At 47.4% G+C, this 15,393-nt stretch overlaps 1 protein-coding gene across 1 annotated transcript in view; it reads left to right on the plus strand.

Annotated features, from left to right (window-relative positions):
* Positions 1–12,978, plus strand: part of LOC130111250 (zinc finger SWIM domain-containing protein 6) — a 66,269-nt gene extending 53,291 nt beyond the window's left edge. Inside the window, exons 8-13 of the mRNA XM_056278374.1 lie at positions 1,048–1,308; positions 2,406–2,541; positions 8,911–9,068; positions 9,317–9,480; positions 11,382–11,463; positions 11,703–12,978. Coding sequence (XP_056134349.1) covers positions 1,048–1,308; positions 2,406–2,541; positions 8,911–9,068; positions 9,317–9,480; positions 11,382–11,463; positions 11,703–12,568 — 1,667 coding nt within the window. The 3' untranslated portion in view covers positions 12,569–12,978. The remainder of the gene's footprint in view (positions 1–1,047; positions 1,309–2,405; positions 2,542–8,910; positions 9,069–9,316; positions 9,481–11,381; positions 11,464–11,702) is intronic.
* Positions 12,979–15,393: the final 2,415 nt, after the last annotated feature.

Below are 15,393 nucleotides of genomic sequence, written 5' to 3' on the forward strand. Positions count from 1 at the left end.
AGCGTGATCCTCCCACACGCTACGTCCCCCTGGCAAAATGCCTCACTTTCAGGTGAAAAGAAGCGGCTGGCGACTCCACGTGTATCGGAGGAGGCATGTGGAAGTCTGCAGCCCAGCAGAGGGGGTGGAGCAGTGTCCGGGACGGCTCGGAAGAGTGGGGTAATTGGCCAAGTGCAATTGGGGAGAAACCAACAACAACAACAACAGATTTTGATATGTTGTGACGACCTGACTGCATGTCATTGCTGATACTGACGAATACATACTGATGAAGATCATGATAGTTTCCCTTTAAAATAAGCTAGGGCAGTGGGAGATTAGCCGGCGTTATGACAGGAAGGTCTCGGGTTCCATCCCAGCCTTGTTTCTTGAGGAAGACGTCGGCACTTCCACTTGCTTGCTCACTGATAGCCTGTCTGGATGAGAGCATCCGCTGGATGACTAAAATGTAAATGATATGAGTTACAGAATCAGTCGGGGTTGGGGGGGGGGGGCTTTACAACATCGCCCGTTGTATTTAAATATCATTGGTCTGGGTGGCCTTCCTCCCTTACGCGTCTCGTTTTTCGAGTCCCTGATAACCAGAGACTGGCATTAGGAAGCAGATTTTAGAAATCGTAGTTCTGGTCCACTTTTTCCTCAGTTGCCTCATGCCTCCCTCTCACGTATGTATTTTAAATTCTCATCCCCCACAGTTCTGTAGCCCTCTCTCCCTCATCTCCTCCTCTGCTCACAGAAATAGGCCTCCTCTTCTCTTCGGTTCAGCAGTGTGAAAAAAAAAGGAATGCTCCTGAGGCGTTAATCTTTACTTTAGATGGTTGCTCTGCCCAGAACTCCACTGTGTGACTGACACAGTGGTTTTCAATAGAGGACTACTCATCGTGTGTCCAAACCTCAGAACACAACACAAACTTCAACTGCCGCTCAATTCAAGCTTTGTTCCTCTCTCTCTCTCTTTGCTGTCTTTCTATTCATTGTCCTGTTTCTCCCTGTCTGTCTGTCTTCTCCCTCTCTTTCCCCCTGCCCCTGTCTCTCTTTTCGTCACAGACTGCTCCAGTGTTGTGAGCCGTGCAGATCTCCAACGTTTGCCCGTGCAGAGATTGCTTGGAGATGGGGAATCGTATGTGGCGCTGGCTGTGGAGACAGCTCTCATTGGCTTAGGCCAGCAGAGGGTGATGCCTGATGGGCTGTATGCCCAAGAAAAGGTGTGTCGCAACGAAGAGCAGCTACTGGCCAAGCTGCAGGAAGTGGAACTGGACGACTCTTTGGTCAAAATCTTCCGTAAACAAGCCGTCTTTCTGTTGGAGGGTGAGGACGCTAAAACGCACAAATGCGCGCACACACACAAAGGAATTTCTCATTCCCATAATCTCCTTCTCGACAGTATTTCACCCTTAATTTTACTCTTTTTACTACCCCTATAGTTCTCTCTCTCTCTCTCTCTCTCCCCTCTCTCTCTGTCCCTCTCTGTTCCTCCCACACAGACCAACAGCCTACGCATTCTAGCCGAAACAGGAAAAAACACATTGGACTCTGTCTCACTATTTATTATCCTCTCATTTTGTGGTGCAAATAGAAGCTGAGCTGCCCCAAGCCAGACCAAAATGAGCTCTTTACACAGTAACACCAGGGGTATTGTGTCAGCACATGTACAAATGCGGTGTGAGCATTTGCAGGTCTTGAGCTGGGGCAGAATGTGATGCCTGGAGGGTTTTGGTTATGGGAGTGGGACAGGGGGTAGCACATGCTGGAGGCCCGGCCCTCAAACCTCCAGTCCCCACCCTAACCCCAGCCCTGCCTCAGCCCAGCACGACCACCCACTTCTGGCTCTGTTACTAATAGAGTGGCAGGCACCGAGGCCTACGCAGGCCCCCGGAGGCTGCAGCCGAGGCCATGTGTGATGTGGTCTTGTGGCTTAGGAGACTGCTGGGGTTTAAAATAACCAACCGGAGATGAAGGAAGAGAGGAAAGAGGGGGAAGGAAAAGAGTGCAAGAAGCCAAGTCTGCACATATGACCATGTGTTTTTTGACGTCACAGTGTGTTTTTTGCTGCGTGGCTGTGACCAATCCAGCCCGGGAGGGTTAGGCTAAGATATGTCGCTGCTTAGCTCAGTACAGTATAGTACATTCAACATACAACCATCCCAAGCTGATCAATAGGAATTCTATTGTAGATAATATAGGATCACACGCACGCCTTGTTTCTATATGTTGAATGTTTGGATGCAAGGCTGTACATATAATTGTTTTCTTTTATGGAGGATGGAGGTGAATTTGCTTCCCCCTCCTGGCGGCTCTAACAAAAAGTGTCTGTGTGTGTGTGTGTGTGTGTGTGTGTGTGTGTGTGTGTGTGTGTGTGTGTGTGTGTGTGTGTGTGTGTGTGTGTGTGTGTGCTGTATGTGCAGGTGGTCCATACTCTGGTCTAGGAGAGATTGTCCATAGAGAGAGTGTTCCCATGCACACCTTCGCCCGCTATCTGTTCACCTCTCTACTACCTCATGACGCTGAACTGGCGTACAAGATTGCACTGAGAGCCATGCGGTAAGTCTCTGTTGTCCACGTGCTAGTAAGTACGGTATATGCTTATTGTGCATCTATCCATCCGTATTTTCCGCCTGCACATGTGCTTGTACGTGTTCTTTGCATATTCTCTGTGTGATCTTGCTATATTAAGCCCCTGTGTGGATTCGTCTGTGGACAATGTGTACATATGTATGTGTGTTAATCAGTCTGCGCTTCTGTGTTTTGATGTTTTGACTAGTGGGAGCTAGATCAGTGAATATTAATTAGATTAATGAGAGTGTAATTAGTAGCTGTAATGAGGAGCGCGCGCGCGCGCACACACACACACACACACACACACACACACACACACACACACAGGGCCAACAGGGACAGGGCAGTACGGGGAAGAGGTCTGTTGTGCTACAAAGCAAGGCCCCACTGTCTCACTCCCTCCTCAATGAGTCCATCTCGGAACTATGCCAATGGCAAATGATTAGTGAATGAATGGACACTGAACTTTGCTTGGCTTGTACCATCACGTGTCCCAGGCAGACAAACAAGAGGACAAAGGGGCAACAGATGAGGCAAACTCACCATTCACACGTTCCCTTCGTTAACTAGTTAAGGGGTGGACGAGGTCTTTGAAATAATGTGCTAACAAAGTCAAGTATCAAGTAAACACGAGGTCAGGGTTTTCGTGGAAGGGGCGTGTGCTTCAAGAGCTGTGCATACAGCCACTGTCCACTGTCTCAGCACCATGTCCACAGCCTAATACCCTTTGGTCAGATGCTCCTCTTCCTCCTTACCCTTTCTCCCTCCCGCACACGGCCCCCATCTCCCTCCCCCAACTCCTCCACTCACCTCCATCCTCACCCGCATGGTGTGAAATGGACGATTTAGAATAATACGGCCACTTATGGGTGCTCCTGGGAGCTCAGGGGGGGCCAATTCAGCACATAATGAATGTGTGTAATGTAGCATAGTGTAAAATGATAGCATATACCTCCCTGCTCCCACGGGACAGCATCCCAGTTAAATATGGAGGAGGAGGTAAAAGATTCAGGGCGGTTTTAATGGACCCATTATAACACTATCATTGATACAAGGAGCGAGAGGAACAGTCAGATTCCTACTGTACTTCTTTCTCTCTGTCACACACACACACACACACACACACACACACACACACACATATATATATATATATTCGTGCTCTCTCTCTCTCTCTCTCTCTCTGTCTCTCTCTCTCTCCATAACTAATAAAACTAACTCTTTAAGAGAGGAGGTTATCTCAGATTAGCTTCACATAAAGAAGCCAGCAAGGCTGATGAGTGAATGCATAGCAAGTGGATTTTTTTTTTCATGAATTTTTGAGGGAGCACGTGTGTGTGTGTTTGTGTGTGTGCACGTGCGCTTGTGCGTCTATGCGTTTGTCCTTGCTTGTGTGTTTGTGTGTGCGTGGATGAGGTTAATTAAAGCATGTGGGAGCAGCATATGCTGTGTGCTGACTTGATGCATGCAGCCAAAACAAATCGGAGGAGCCGCTCGCCGGTTTAACAGGCTGCCCAGATTTTCAATGTTGTAACAGTAGAACCTCTCTCTGACTCCAGAGACTGTCCTCACTTCACCTTTTAGGATGGCAAAGCAAATTTCAACCCCTCCACAATCACTGATCTCTTGCCTAACCCTCCGCTTTTCAATGTTTTCGCGAGTGCAAGTCGAGAATGAGATGAGACGATGAGAGTAGCGAAATCGAGGTAACGTATAGCCGTTGTATATTTCGTTTAACGCTATCTGACAGGGCTGGGAATCGGTGGGCACCTTCCGCTTCAATATTACAGCAATATTTTAGTGCTGATTCGATGCGTATATCAATTTTTGATATATTACAATATTATTGATATCGTGGTTTAATATTACAAGTTTTAGGGTCTGTCCCCTCTAATCTATGCGAAAAGTGCAGTTGATGCAACAAAATGCATTTATTTCATGTCCCGTGTGTTGCAAAAGCTCACAGTTTGCTTAAGCTTTAAATTCGACTGTGCCCCGAGCAAAATTTAAACAATTCAAATCCACACATTCAGAGATGCAGCAATCTTTGCATCAAACCTTCATTGCAGCATATGTTAACTGAGCTTCAACACTGGGAATAAGGGGAAATATTGTGATATTTAAATCATCACAGCTCAGTGTCACGATTTTGCATTGTATATTTTTTTATTTATTTTTTTACCCTCCAGCTCTAGTATTTGGCAATAGCTCCATGCTGTAGAAATCATTTTTAATCACCCAAGTATCATCCTCCTCTAAACAACCTTGGAGAAGTGAATATATATGATGAATCCTGAAAATACAGCAACTTTTGGTGAAATTTTGAATTAATTCACTTTTCCCCCTTTTTTTTGTCAGGCTTGGTTTTTGTTTTTTTGTTTTTGGAGTTTTCCCCCCAATTGTACTTGGCCAATTACCCTATTCTCTGACGGTCGCTGCTCCACCCCCTCTGCTGATCCGGGGAGGGCTGCAGACTACCACATGCCTCCTCCGATACATGTGGAGTCGCCAGCTGCTTCTTTTCACTTGACGGTGAGGAGTTTCACCAGGGTGACGTAGCACGTGAGAGGATCACATTATCCCCCCCCCCCCCAAACAGGTGCCCCGACCAATCAGAGGAGGCGCTAGTGCAGCAACCAGAACACATACCCACCTCCGGCTTCCCAACCGCAGACGCGGCCAATTGTGTCTGTAGAGACGCCCGACCAAGCCGAGGTAACGCGGGGATTTGAACCGCCGATCCCCGTGTTGGTAGGCAACGGTCACGCTTGTTTTAATATGAACAAGCTAACCTCCAAATTTACAGCTGAGTATCTAAACACACAACCAGTCTATGGTGTTTTCATATTGACAGCACCACTGTTATACACACACGCGCGCGCGCACACATATGCATGCATGCACACCCACACACATGCATGCACACACACACTCACACACACACATACACAGAGTAACAAGCAGGTAATAGGATGCAGGTAAAATCATTATTTCTTGAAAACCATGGAGTCAGAGAAGAACAATATTATCCTGGTTAGTGTGTGTGTGTGTGTGTGTGTGTGTGTGTGTGTGTGTGCGTAAACATTAGGACCAGACTGAAAGTAAGGGTCTCTGCTATCACTGTTGACACCTGGGCCAGCTAATAATGGTTGACTGTCCATAACCTCACATGGTAACTCTTCAACGAATCTGCAGAGCTCCATGGCACATCGGTAGTGTACTGCCAGCTACAACTTACCATGGAAAATATTTGAACGATACCACAAAAAAAAACAAAAAAAAAGTTAAGAGAAGAGTTTTTACACAGCAGTATTCAGAGGATTGTGGGATTTGTGTGAAACGTGCCATAGTTAGGGTGAAAACGTCACACTAATATAACTTCCCTTCATAATCTCATCGTTAATTGTTACAGCGCGGTCGAAAGCAGATTTGTGTAATGTTTGGCAGAACATTTTTCTCAAGCGCAGCCTGGTGCCTGGATGACCGGGTTGAGTGAAAAACATCTCACCGACAGGAGATGTAACTTGAAGCATTGAGTGCATACCTCCAGGGCATCGGAGTGAAACCCAAAGGTACATCTTGGGTCAAATATGACCTTACCCTGCCAAAGTATCAGCCGTCAGCCCACTCACAGTGAACCTTTCAAACCCCGGGTTTGTATATCGGAGAGACTGCCGGAGCGAAGGTCTTCCAGCGGATGTGCAGCCCGGCTGATAGATGTGCATTTGATAGATTGTGGAAACGACGGTTGTTTACACTGGGGAGGGGAGACACCGGGAGGTAGAGAGGTCAACAGTCATAGTGATGTTGACCAGAAATCAGGATTTCGGTAAAGCCATGTTGGACTGCTTTCCGTCAATGTCTGGCTCGTTCACTTTCACTCACTGCGTGTGCCTTGTTCTTCTCACATGTACCGCCGGGCGTATAAAAGTGTGCTTTTGTGCAAGTGTGTGTGAATGGGTATATCTGACAGACACTGCGTCAGCAACCTCATGCATCCTATAGTTGAATGTCACACGTAAATATAACCAGTCAATTGTGTCTAAATCTGTGATTGCCTAACCGTGTCCCCTCCACCCCCCGGGGATCTTTCTGATAAGGTCGCTTTGCAGCCCCAGCCAACAGCATCGTCCTTGGAATGGTTTTTGGTGTGAAAAGTATTGGTGCGTCCCTTCCGGTTGTGACAGGGTGCTTAGAAGTGCCACAGGACCTGTTTGACACTACATCTGCCCTCCCCGTTGCCTTGCACGGGGATAAATTCTCACTCGCGCTACAGCGTCCTACAGCTTATTGGGAAATGTGCATGTTTTTTTTTTTGGTTTTTTTTACCCGGGCCGAGCATTGCTGTAAAGAAATACGAGTTTGATTTTATGTTCTAAGCGGAGCGAGGCATTGATTTGGGAGCTTTGTCGGGTTATTGTGGTACGAGGCACATAATGTTTTCGCTGATGTGCGGCGTATTGCAGTCGTTTACGAGGCGCTAAATGAGAACGTAACCAAGGAGAGGGATGTGAAAGCACCGCTGCACTATCTGCTAAGCTTAGAGTAGTTCGGGCGAGTCTATGAAGCTTCTTCTTCTTCTTTTTTTACTATTTTTTCCCCCTCATGGAGCAATAACCCAGTATGAACTCTTTTTCTATTATTTTGAAGACGTTATTTTTCAACAGGCTCCCAAACCTCCATCCAACCGGAGGCCTCTGACTCTCCAGTGAAAGCCAAACAAAGACAGGAATGTTGATGAGGCCTCCATCTTTACCCGGGGCCTTTTCTGCTTTGCTACGCCCCAGGAATCTTGCAGAAGGCCCCAGTGTGGTGGAGGGCTTTTAGCAGCTCTTTAGATGTGTGTGGAGTGAACCCGGCTGTTGCTATGGCTTCCAAACATCTCCATTTCTCACTGTCAGTGTTCACACTCGCACATCGCTCGCCTGGGTTTTTGTCACCTTCTCTCCGTGAGAGAGCGAGAGAGAGAGAGAGCGAGGGAGGGAGGGTTCCCACTGGTGCTGCCTCTAGGCAGGACCGACTGACTGAAGAAGAGTTGTGTGTTTGTTTTTTCTTTTTCTCTTTTATGTGTTTGTGCACAGGTGGCGACGGTATCGCGTGCACTTTGCTCTGAAATTGAAACTGGCATTTAGTGTCACATCGCTTTTACTAGGCCACTTTGATGTTGTTCTGAAGAGCAGGTGTGTTGTGTGTTGTCTTGTGTGTGCACCCGTGCCTGTGTGTACATGTTCTCACGAGTGTGTGTGTGTGTGTGTGGGTGGGTGGCAATGGGAGATATTGCATGCGTCTCTGCATGTACGTGTGTGTGAGTGTGAGTGTGTGCGAGCGTGCACGTTTCCGCTTTCATTCGTGTGTGTCGGTATGCGTTTGATGTGTGTCCAGCCTTATGGGGCTAGAAGGTGAATTCCTTAATTTCCCCGTGGACTCAATTAGCTTTGTGATTGGCTGAAGGAAGGCCAGGTTGTGCCATCTTCTGAAGGCAGAGAGACCTTTGAAACCGAGGTGGGGAGTGAAGGGAAGAAGAGAGAGGCAGAATAGGAGATGAGCTGGCCACAGTTGTAATGGTGGCAGGACTTGTGGCGGTGCGGGTGCTGAAGTTGAGGCCCTGTCAGTAATACTGTAATGAGTCAGAGCCAGACTTACGGGCTTTCTCCATCCGCTAGCAGGTGTTCCGTGGCCCTGACTTCATTATGACCAATTAGAGTGAAGAAAATACTAATTATACCTCTCGGTTTCTAGGTGATTAAAAAGTAGGTTGGAAGTAAATTGCAGGGATATGCTAACTATAATCCCCCCGTGATCATTGAAGTCATGCTTTCAGGCCACTGGTAATGAAGACTTTCTCTTTTTTTTTTTCTCTGTCTGTGTTACTCGTCTGTCTCCTCATAACTGTATGGAGAAAGAAGTGATATTAATTACATATCTGATTTTGATGATTTCAGGTCTCCCGGTATCTTGTCTGCTCGTTTGCCTGCACATCTGATTACCTCATCTGCTATTGTTCATTCTGTCACGCTCGTATTCTGTCAGTCTCTACATGTTGCCCTCCTTGCTTCCCCCCTTCCTCTCTAGTTTATTTTGGTTTTTTTAAATCTTTTTGAATTTGAATGTTGGTTTTGGCTATGCTAACCAGCTGTTTGTATAATAATGGGATTTTCGACGAATCTCTGCATGGAGATCTTCTCTCCTGGGAGCTCTGAGGGCTGATGCAGCAACACAACTAGCACCTGCTTGCTCAAAGACACATCAGCAGGGCAGGCGGTTGCTGACGCAGTCGCTCAAAACCACGTTCTTTGTTCTGAAGGTCGGTCTCCCTACTCACCGCACCCACTCTGCTGTCTGTCCCCCCGTCAGGTTGCCTGTGTTGGAGTCGACGGCCTCAACCGGGGACCTGTCACGACCCCACCACATCGTGTCGGTGGTGCCCAACCGCTACCCGCGCTGGTTCACCCTCAGCCACATAGAGTCACAACAGTGTGAGCTGGCCTCTACCATGCTCACTGCTGCCAAAGGTGAAGATACATGTGCATTTATAAACAGGGGGGGGGGGAACAAAACACTTACAGGACAAATATTCCACATTCTGCTGACTCCGTCAATGTAGCCATAGGTAGTCAGATTGGTTTTCTTGTTATTTCTTTTACGGGAGAAACGTACACACACACACACACACACACACACACACACACACACACACACAGTCAGGCAATAGTATAACCACGATTTGTGCACTTTTCTTGTTTTCGTCCACCCCATACAGGTGATAGTCGCAGGCTAGAGACGGTCCTGGAGTCCATTCAAAAGAACATTCACTCCTCGTCTCACATCTTCAAACTGGCACAGGATGCCTTCAAAATTGCCACTCTGATGGACAGCCTGCCTGACATCACACTACTCAAAGTCTCCTTGGAGCTGGGACTGCAGGTACACAGAGATAGCTCAGACAATGTCGCATCTACTGCAGCACAACCACATGCTGTATATCCGCTGCTCCGGAAAGGTTACAACAGGCGTTGTGTTGTTGGAATCACTGAATCATGGTAACAGAACCGTCGCATGGGCTGTATGAAGTCTGTTCCCGTACAGGGCCTTGTGTCTCTAGGGCCTCACGCCTGGCCTGCAATTCTGCCGTTTTTTAATATATGATTATTATTATTTTTTATGAATGTTTTTGACCCAACATGCTTCTAAAATGAAATTCCTGTGTCAATTCCAGTATGCAGAGTCAAGGTCACATGAAAAAAAAAACTAACAAATTATTCAGTTTTTTTTTTTCATTTTCAATATTGCATTTGTTACGGTAGTATGTGCTCCATATTGCTGCTCACTGTGAGGAAGAAGAAGGGGAAACAAAGTCAGTTGCACGAGAGCGCGACTGATTGCGTAAACATGAGTTGGGTGATGAGAAAAGGAAAAAATTTAGTGGAGGGAGGGGGAGCTGGGGGGGGAGCGTGATCCTCCCACACGCTACGTCCCCCTGGAGAAACTCCTCACTGTCAGGTGAAAAGTGGCTGGCGACTCCACATGTATTGGAGGAAGTATGCGGTAGTCTGCAGCCCTCCCTGGATCGGTAGAGGGGGTGGAGCAGCGACAGGGGCGGCTCGGAAGAGTGTGCTAATTGGCCGGGTACAACTGGGGAGAAAAGGGGGGGGGGTTCCACACAAAAAAAGAAGGAAGAATTTCATAAGTCACCATGAGGATTGCTGGATAAATTCACCTACACTTGCAGAGATGTGGTGAAAAGCTGTATGCATGCGACCGTGACTAGGCTACGTGTAACGACCAGTCTGAAAAATGGTCTAAAATCTGAATGAAATGTAGGCTGTAGACCTGAAATATTGAATTGTAACGTACTGTCATACTTCAACATGCCAAAATAAAGTCACAGCTGAGCTGACTTGATGATGTAAAGCCAGTAGTTTTACAGTTTTGACATTTTTTTTTTCCTTTGACAGAATATAATAGTAGAAAGTCATAGCCGACACTATGTGCATGATGATGCTGTATTATTCTGCTTGTTAAAAAAAGTCTTGCACCAAGATTACGCGTACAGTACAACTAGAATAGCGTGCATGTGACCGTGATTCCTGCGCATGCATGTCAATAAGCAGGGCCTTGCACGACAAATTCGCACAGGGCCTTGCACCCCCCCCCCGCGCGCGCGCGACGGCCCTGCATGGTAACCTCGGCGCTTTCGAAAATGTTTTCATGGAAATGAGGATATGAATATAGATTGCAAATTCAATATTGAGAGCTGAAAGCTGAATCTCAGCCACCATAGAATCTTTGAATGAATGATTGCTTTCTCACATCAGCTATCTGAGTCTCACACAAAACCTCTCTTTCATGTAAATCTCTGTTATGCATCTAAACATTCAAGTGCAGCTACACACAGTCCCACCCACTGACATCTCAAGGACGTTGATTTGAATAGGAAAAAGCCTATTTTAGCCACTCAAGATCTGCAGATATGTCAGTGCAAATCTCTGTGCTTTAACGTTACAAGATCTGATGTATAGAGTGCCAAGGATATAAGTGACATTTTAGGGTAAATATAGCTTCATATATGCAATTTTAGTTTTTAAAGACAACTATGGTTCACTAAACGCACATAATTGGAACCTGAATTAGAGAATAGAGAGAGGTATTTCACGGAGGCGTTAGCTGGAATGTTGCCTCTCAGGTGACGATGATCCAAAAGGGCTTCCACTCTTGCTGTGTTGGCGTGTTTATTTGCTTTTCCTCTCACCTGACAAATAGTTTCTCTCCTCCACATTTCTATTTGTCTTCCTCGGTTTCACCCTCCACTTTTCCACACAACTCAGGTGATGAGGATAACACTGTCCACGTTAAACTGGAGGAGGAGAGAGATGGTGCGCTGGTTAGTCACATGTGCCACTGAAGTGGGTAAGTGAACTTGTTTATTTTTGTATTTTTATTCAAAAACAACTTGTATGTAGCCAGTTGCTGTTAATGTCATAATCCGTTATACTCGTCGATTTTATGTTTTGTTTTATTCCTCAGGACATGGATTGGGATTGCTATTGGTTTGGCTGCTGTGCATTCTCTGAATTTCTGCTCAATCTTTACCCCCCTTGTGTGTGTGTGTGTGTGTGTGTGTGTGTGTGTGTGTGTGTGTCAACCAGGCGTGTACGCATTGGACAGCATCATGCAGAGCTGGTTCACCCTTTTCACCCCAACGGAGGCCACCAGCATCGTGGCCACCACCGTCATGTCCAACAGTACCATCGTCCGCCTGCACCTCGACTGCCACCAGCAGGAAAACCTGGCCTCCTCCGCCAGAACCCTCGCCCTGCAGTGTGCCATGAAGGACCCCCAGAACTGTGCCCTCTCCGCCCTGACACTTTGCGAGAAAGACCACATCGCCTTCGAGACGGCTTACCAGATTGTATTGGATGCAGCGGCGACCGGGATGAGCTACACACAGCTGTTTACTATAGCGCGCTACATGGAGCATCGTGGCTACCCCATGCGAGCATACAAGCTGGCAACGTTAGCTATGGCTCACCTGAACCTCAGTTACAACCAGGACACGCACCCCGCCATCAACGATGTGCTGTGGGCCTGCGCGCTAAGCCACTCGCTGGGGAAGAACGAGCTGGCCGCCGTCATCCCCCTAGTCGTGAAGAGCGTGAAGTGCGCCACCGTGCTGTCGGACATTCTGCGCAGGTGCACGCTGACAACGCCGGGCATGGTGTCGGCCCTGCACAGCCGCAGGAACTCTGGGAAGTTGATGTCTCTGGACAAGGCGCCGCTAAGGCAGCTGCTGGACGCCACCATCGGAGCCTACATTAACACCACGCACTCGCGGCTCACGCACATCAGCCCGCGTCACTACAGCGAGTTCATCGAGTTCCTGGGGAAGGCCCGGGAAACGTTCATGATGGCCCACGACGGGCACATCCAGTTCACCCAGTTCATAGACAACCTGAAACAGATCTACAAGGGCAAAAAGAAACTCATGATGCTGGTGAGGGAAAGGTTTGGCTGAGGATCGATCGGTCGGGGGGGGGGTTGCCCACAGCTCCCTCCTTCTCTAGTACTTTTCTATTAACTTGAGTCTGCCTTTTGAACTTCTTCGGACTTATAAAATAAACCAAGTGAAAAGAGGGACGTGACTTGTAGGGTGGAGGAAAAAAAAAGGAAAAAAAAGGAAAAAAAAGAAAGAAAGGAAAAGACGGAAAAAAAACAGAGCCACACACGGTATTATTGTTCTTGCTGTTGTTATTGTTATAAACATTATTCCTATTATTATTATTATTATTATTATGATTATTATTAATTATTATTACTACTACGTGTACAAGAGTGTTTTATTTTTCAGAAGAGAGGAAATTTGTCATGTTGTGAATGTTGCGTGTATTTCTCTACATGTGTGCAAGAGGAAAAAGGAAAAAGTGAAATGGCTTTTTTTGTTTGTTTTTTTGTTTTTAGGCTTTGGTTCATCGTTTTTATGATTTTCAGCATCTTTTATGTTTTTCCCCTTCTTCGGTTTATATTGAGTCGTATGTTGTCAGGTGGCTGAAGCCCTTTTATGATAGCGCTCATGTAAAAGAAAAAAACAAAAAAACAAACAAACAAAAACAGACCATCGTCTCGGCATCCTCAAAGAGAAACTAAGGCTTTAAACCACACAGAACACCTCCCTCTGCCCGGGCCCTTTCTCCTGGGCGCTGGTCAGCGCTACACGGTTTAGCCCGGCATGGCTCGGCTCGGCCCGGTTCGGCCTGGCTCGGTTCGGCCCGGCGTGGGTCAGCGTCTTTCCAGGCACAGCGGTAGCGGCAGCACTTGAGCGGCCATTAGTGTTCTCTGGGTCCCAGGCATTAGCTTCATAACACACAACAATGCTCTTAGCTAACTCTCGTTGTTGTTACGGTTGTAACTTAACCCCCTCCTCCTCCTCCTCCTCCTCCATAGTAAACACCTGTCGTAAAACCGGGAACACACTCGAAGACTTTTAAAGTCCGCATGACCCTCACCGTTTGGGGGGGGGGGGGAGCCTCGGCGTGGCTCATTTCACGAAAGACGTCGCCCGCGTCACGGTCGTAGACAAAGCGCGCTGGTTTACGGCTGCCGCGAAAGAGGCGCGCTCAGACTCGTCCGGAGTCCTGTCGTGAGAATCGAACGTGCTTTACGTCGCCGTGACGTCATCGCGACGACAGTTTCGAGGCTCGATCGGGAGACAGGGCGATTTATAGTGTGACGCGCACTGATAATGTAAACTGCTAATAAGACACGTTAGCCCCCTAGCTAGCGGGTCAGACCCTTTAGTCGAGCGGTTAGCGACGTCGCCTTGTGGTGCAGTACACCTCGTATTGAATCCCGCACCGGGCAAGACAATAACCGGTTACAGTAAGTAGACATGCTGGCCGCTGGCTGGCGGGTCTGACCCTTTAGTCGAGCGGTTAGCGGTGTCTCCTGCGGTGCGGGCGATACGGGTTCGCTTCCCGGCCGCGGCGGCTCCTGTGGCTGCGTCGTTCTCCGAATGCGCTACAATATACTAAAGTTGCAATAGGGAATTTCCGCCCGATTGCGGATGTTTTTCCATTTAACGTGTAACCAACGTAATCAAAAGGATTGATTGGAGCATACATGTTACGTGCACATTAAATAAACGCTAGTCCATAAATACGGGAAGTATTTTACTTCTTGGGCGCGGGGAGCAAGACACGTGCTCGGCATTGACAAAACGGGCCAAACCGGCAAATCAATGCAACGTGTTTTGTTTTTGTTTTTTTTGTGTTTTTTTTTTTTCATTGGGGCTTGGGGCGATTTTCCCATACTGCCAATTAAAAGGCGAAATTTTACCATCGAAATATTCCCTCAAGCAGCTTTAAACCCCATGCACGGTACAAGATGACATGTGCAGACTGTCCCTCCTGTCTCGCATGAACCGGTGCAGACTCGCCACCATCCGGGTTATAATCAACCTTTAGATCTTCAAATGTGTTCCCGGTTTCAGACTCAGGACAGTATACAGGCTCAACACTAATGGCACATTAGACAAAGATAACGAGTATTATTAATACATATTGTAACGTGCATGGATAAGAAGACACGCTGGCTGGCGGGTCCGACCCTGTAGTCAAGCGGTTAGCGATGTCTCCTGTGGTGCGGGCGATACGGGTTCGCTTCCCGGCCGCGGCACTTCCTGCGGTCGCGTTATCTCCCGAATTCGCTACAATATGGTGTCATTCATTACAACTCTTTGATGTTCCCAGCCAGGTGCAACAAAATATCCGACTAACTCAATGACACGACTCGTTGCTACAGATAAAACTATACCTGGAGGAAGGCTACCTCGTGATATGGTGTTGCACCTGCTCCTAATTTGTTTATGTTACCACAGCATTTATCATCTGTTGCAGTTGACAGTGTTACTCAAAACAGTGGCGATCCACTAATAACACCAAGCATATGAGGAGACGTGGAAACGAGTCTGCTTCAGCTGTATATGTACACCGCCGCCCTCGCAGGACGGCGATGAGAGTTAAAACAGGAATTGGCTGTATAACGCGCACACGCACACGCACACGCAGAAGAAAAAGACATCTCAGTTTGTCACTTTCCACCATCTTCATAGCGTTGTACCGGACGTGGTATTTTCTAAAACAGGCCAGTGTCATTTCCCTCTGTGCATGTGAACCATAGAAAATTAGACTTCTACTGTTATAATTCATTGTGTGGAACCTTCAGCAGCGGTCACCGGAATGTTCTCAGGGATTTCTCTACACAGGAAAAAAAAAGAAAAAAGAAAAAAGGTGGAACAAATAAACGACTGACGACTGACTCCAGGAAAAGACAAAACGTGACACA

This window comes from Lampris incognitus, chromosome 1, assembly GCF_029633865.1.
Source record: "Lampris incognitus isolate fLamInc1 chromosome 1, fLamInc1.hap2, whole genome shotgun sequence".
In the NCBI taxonomy this organism is placed as follows: Eukaryota; Metazoa; Chordata; class Actinopteri; order Lampriformes; family Lampridae; genus Lampris; species Lampris incognitus.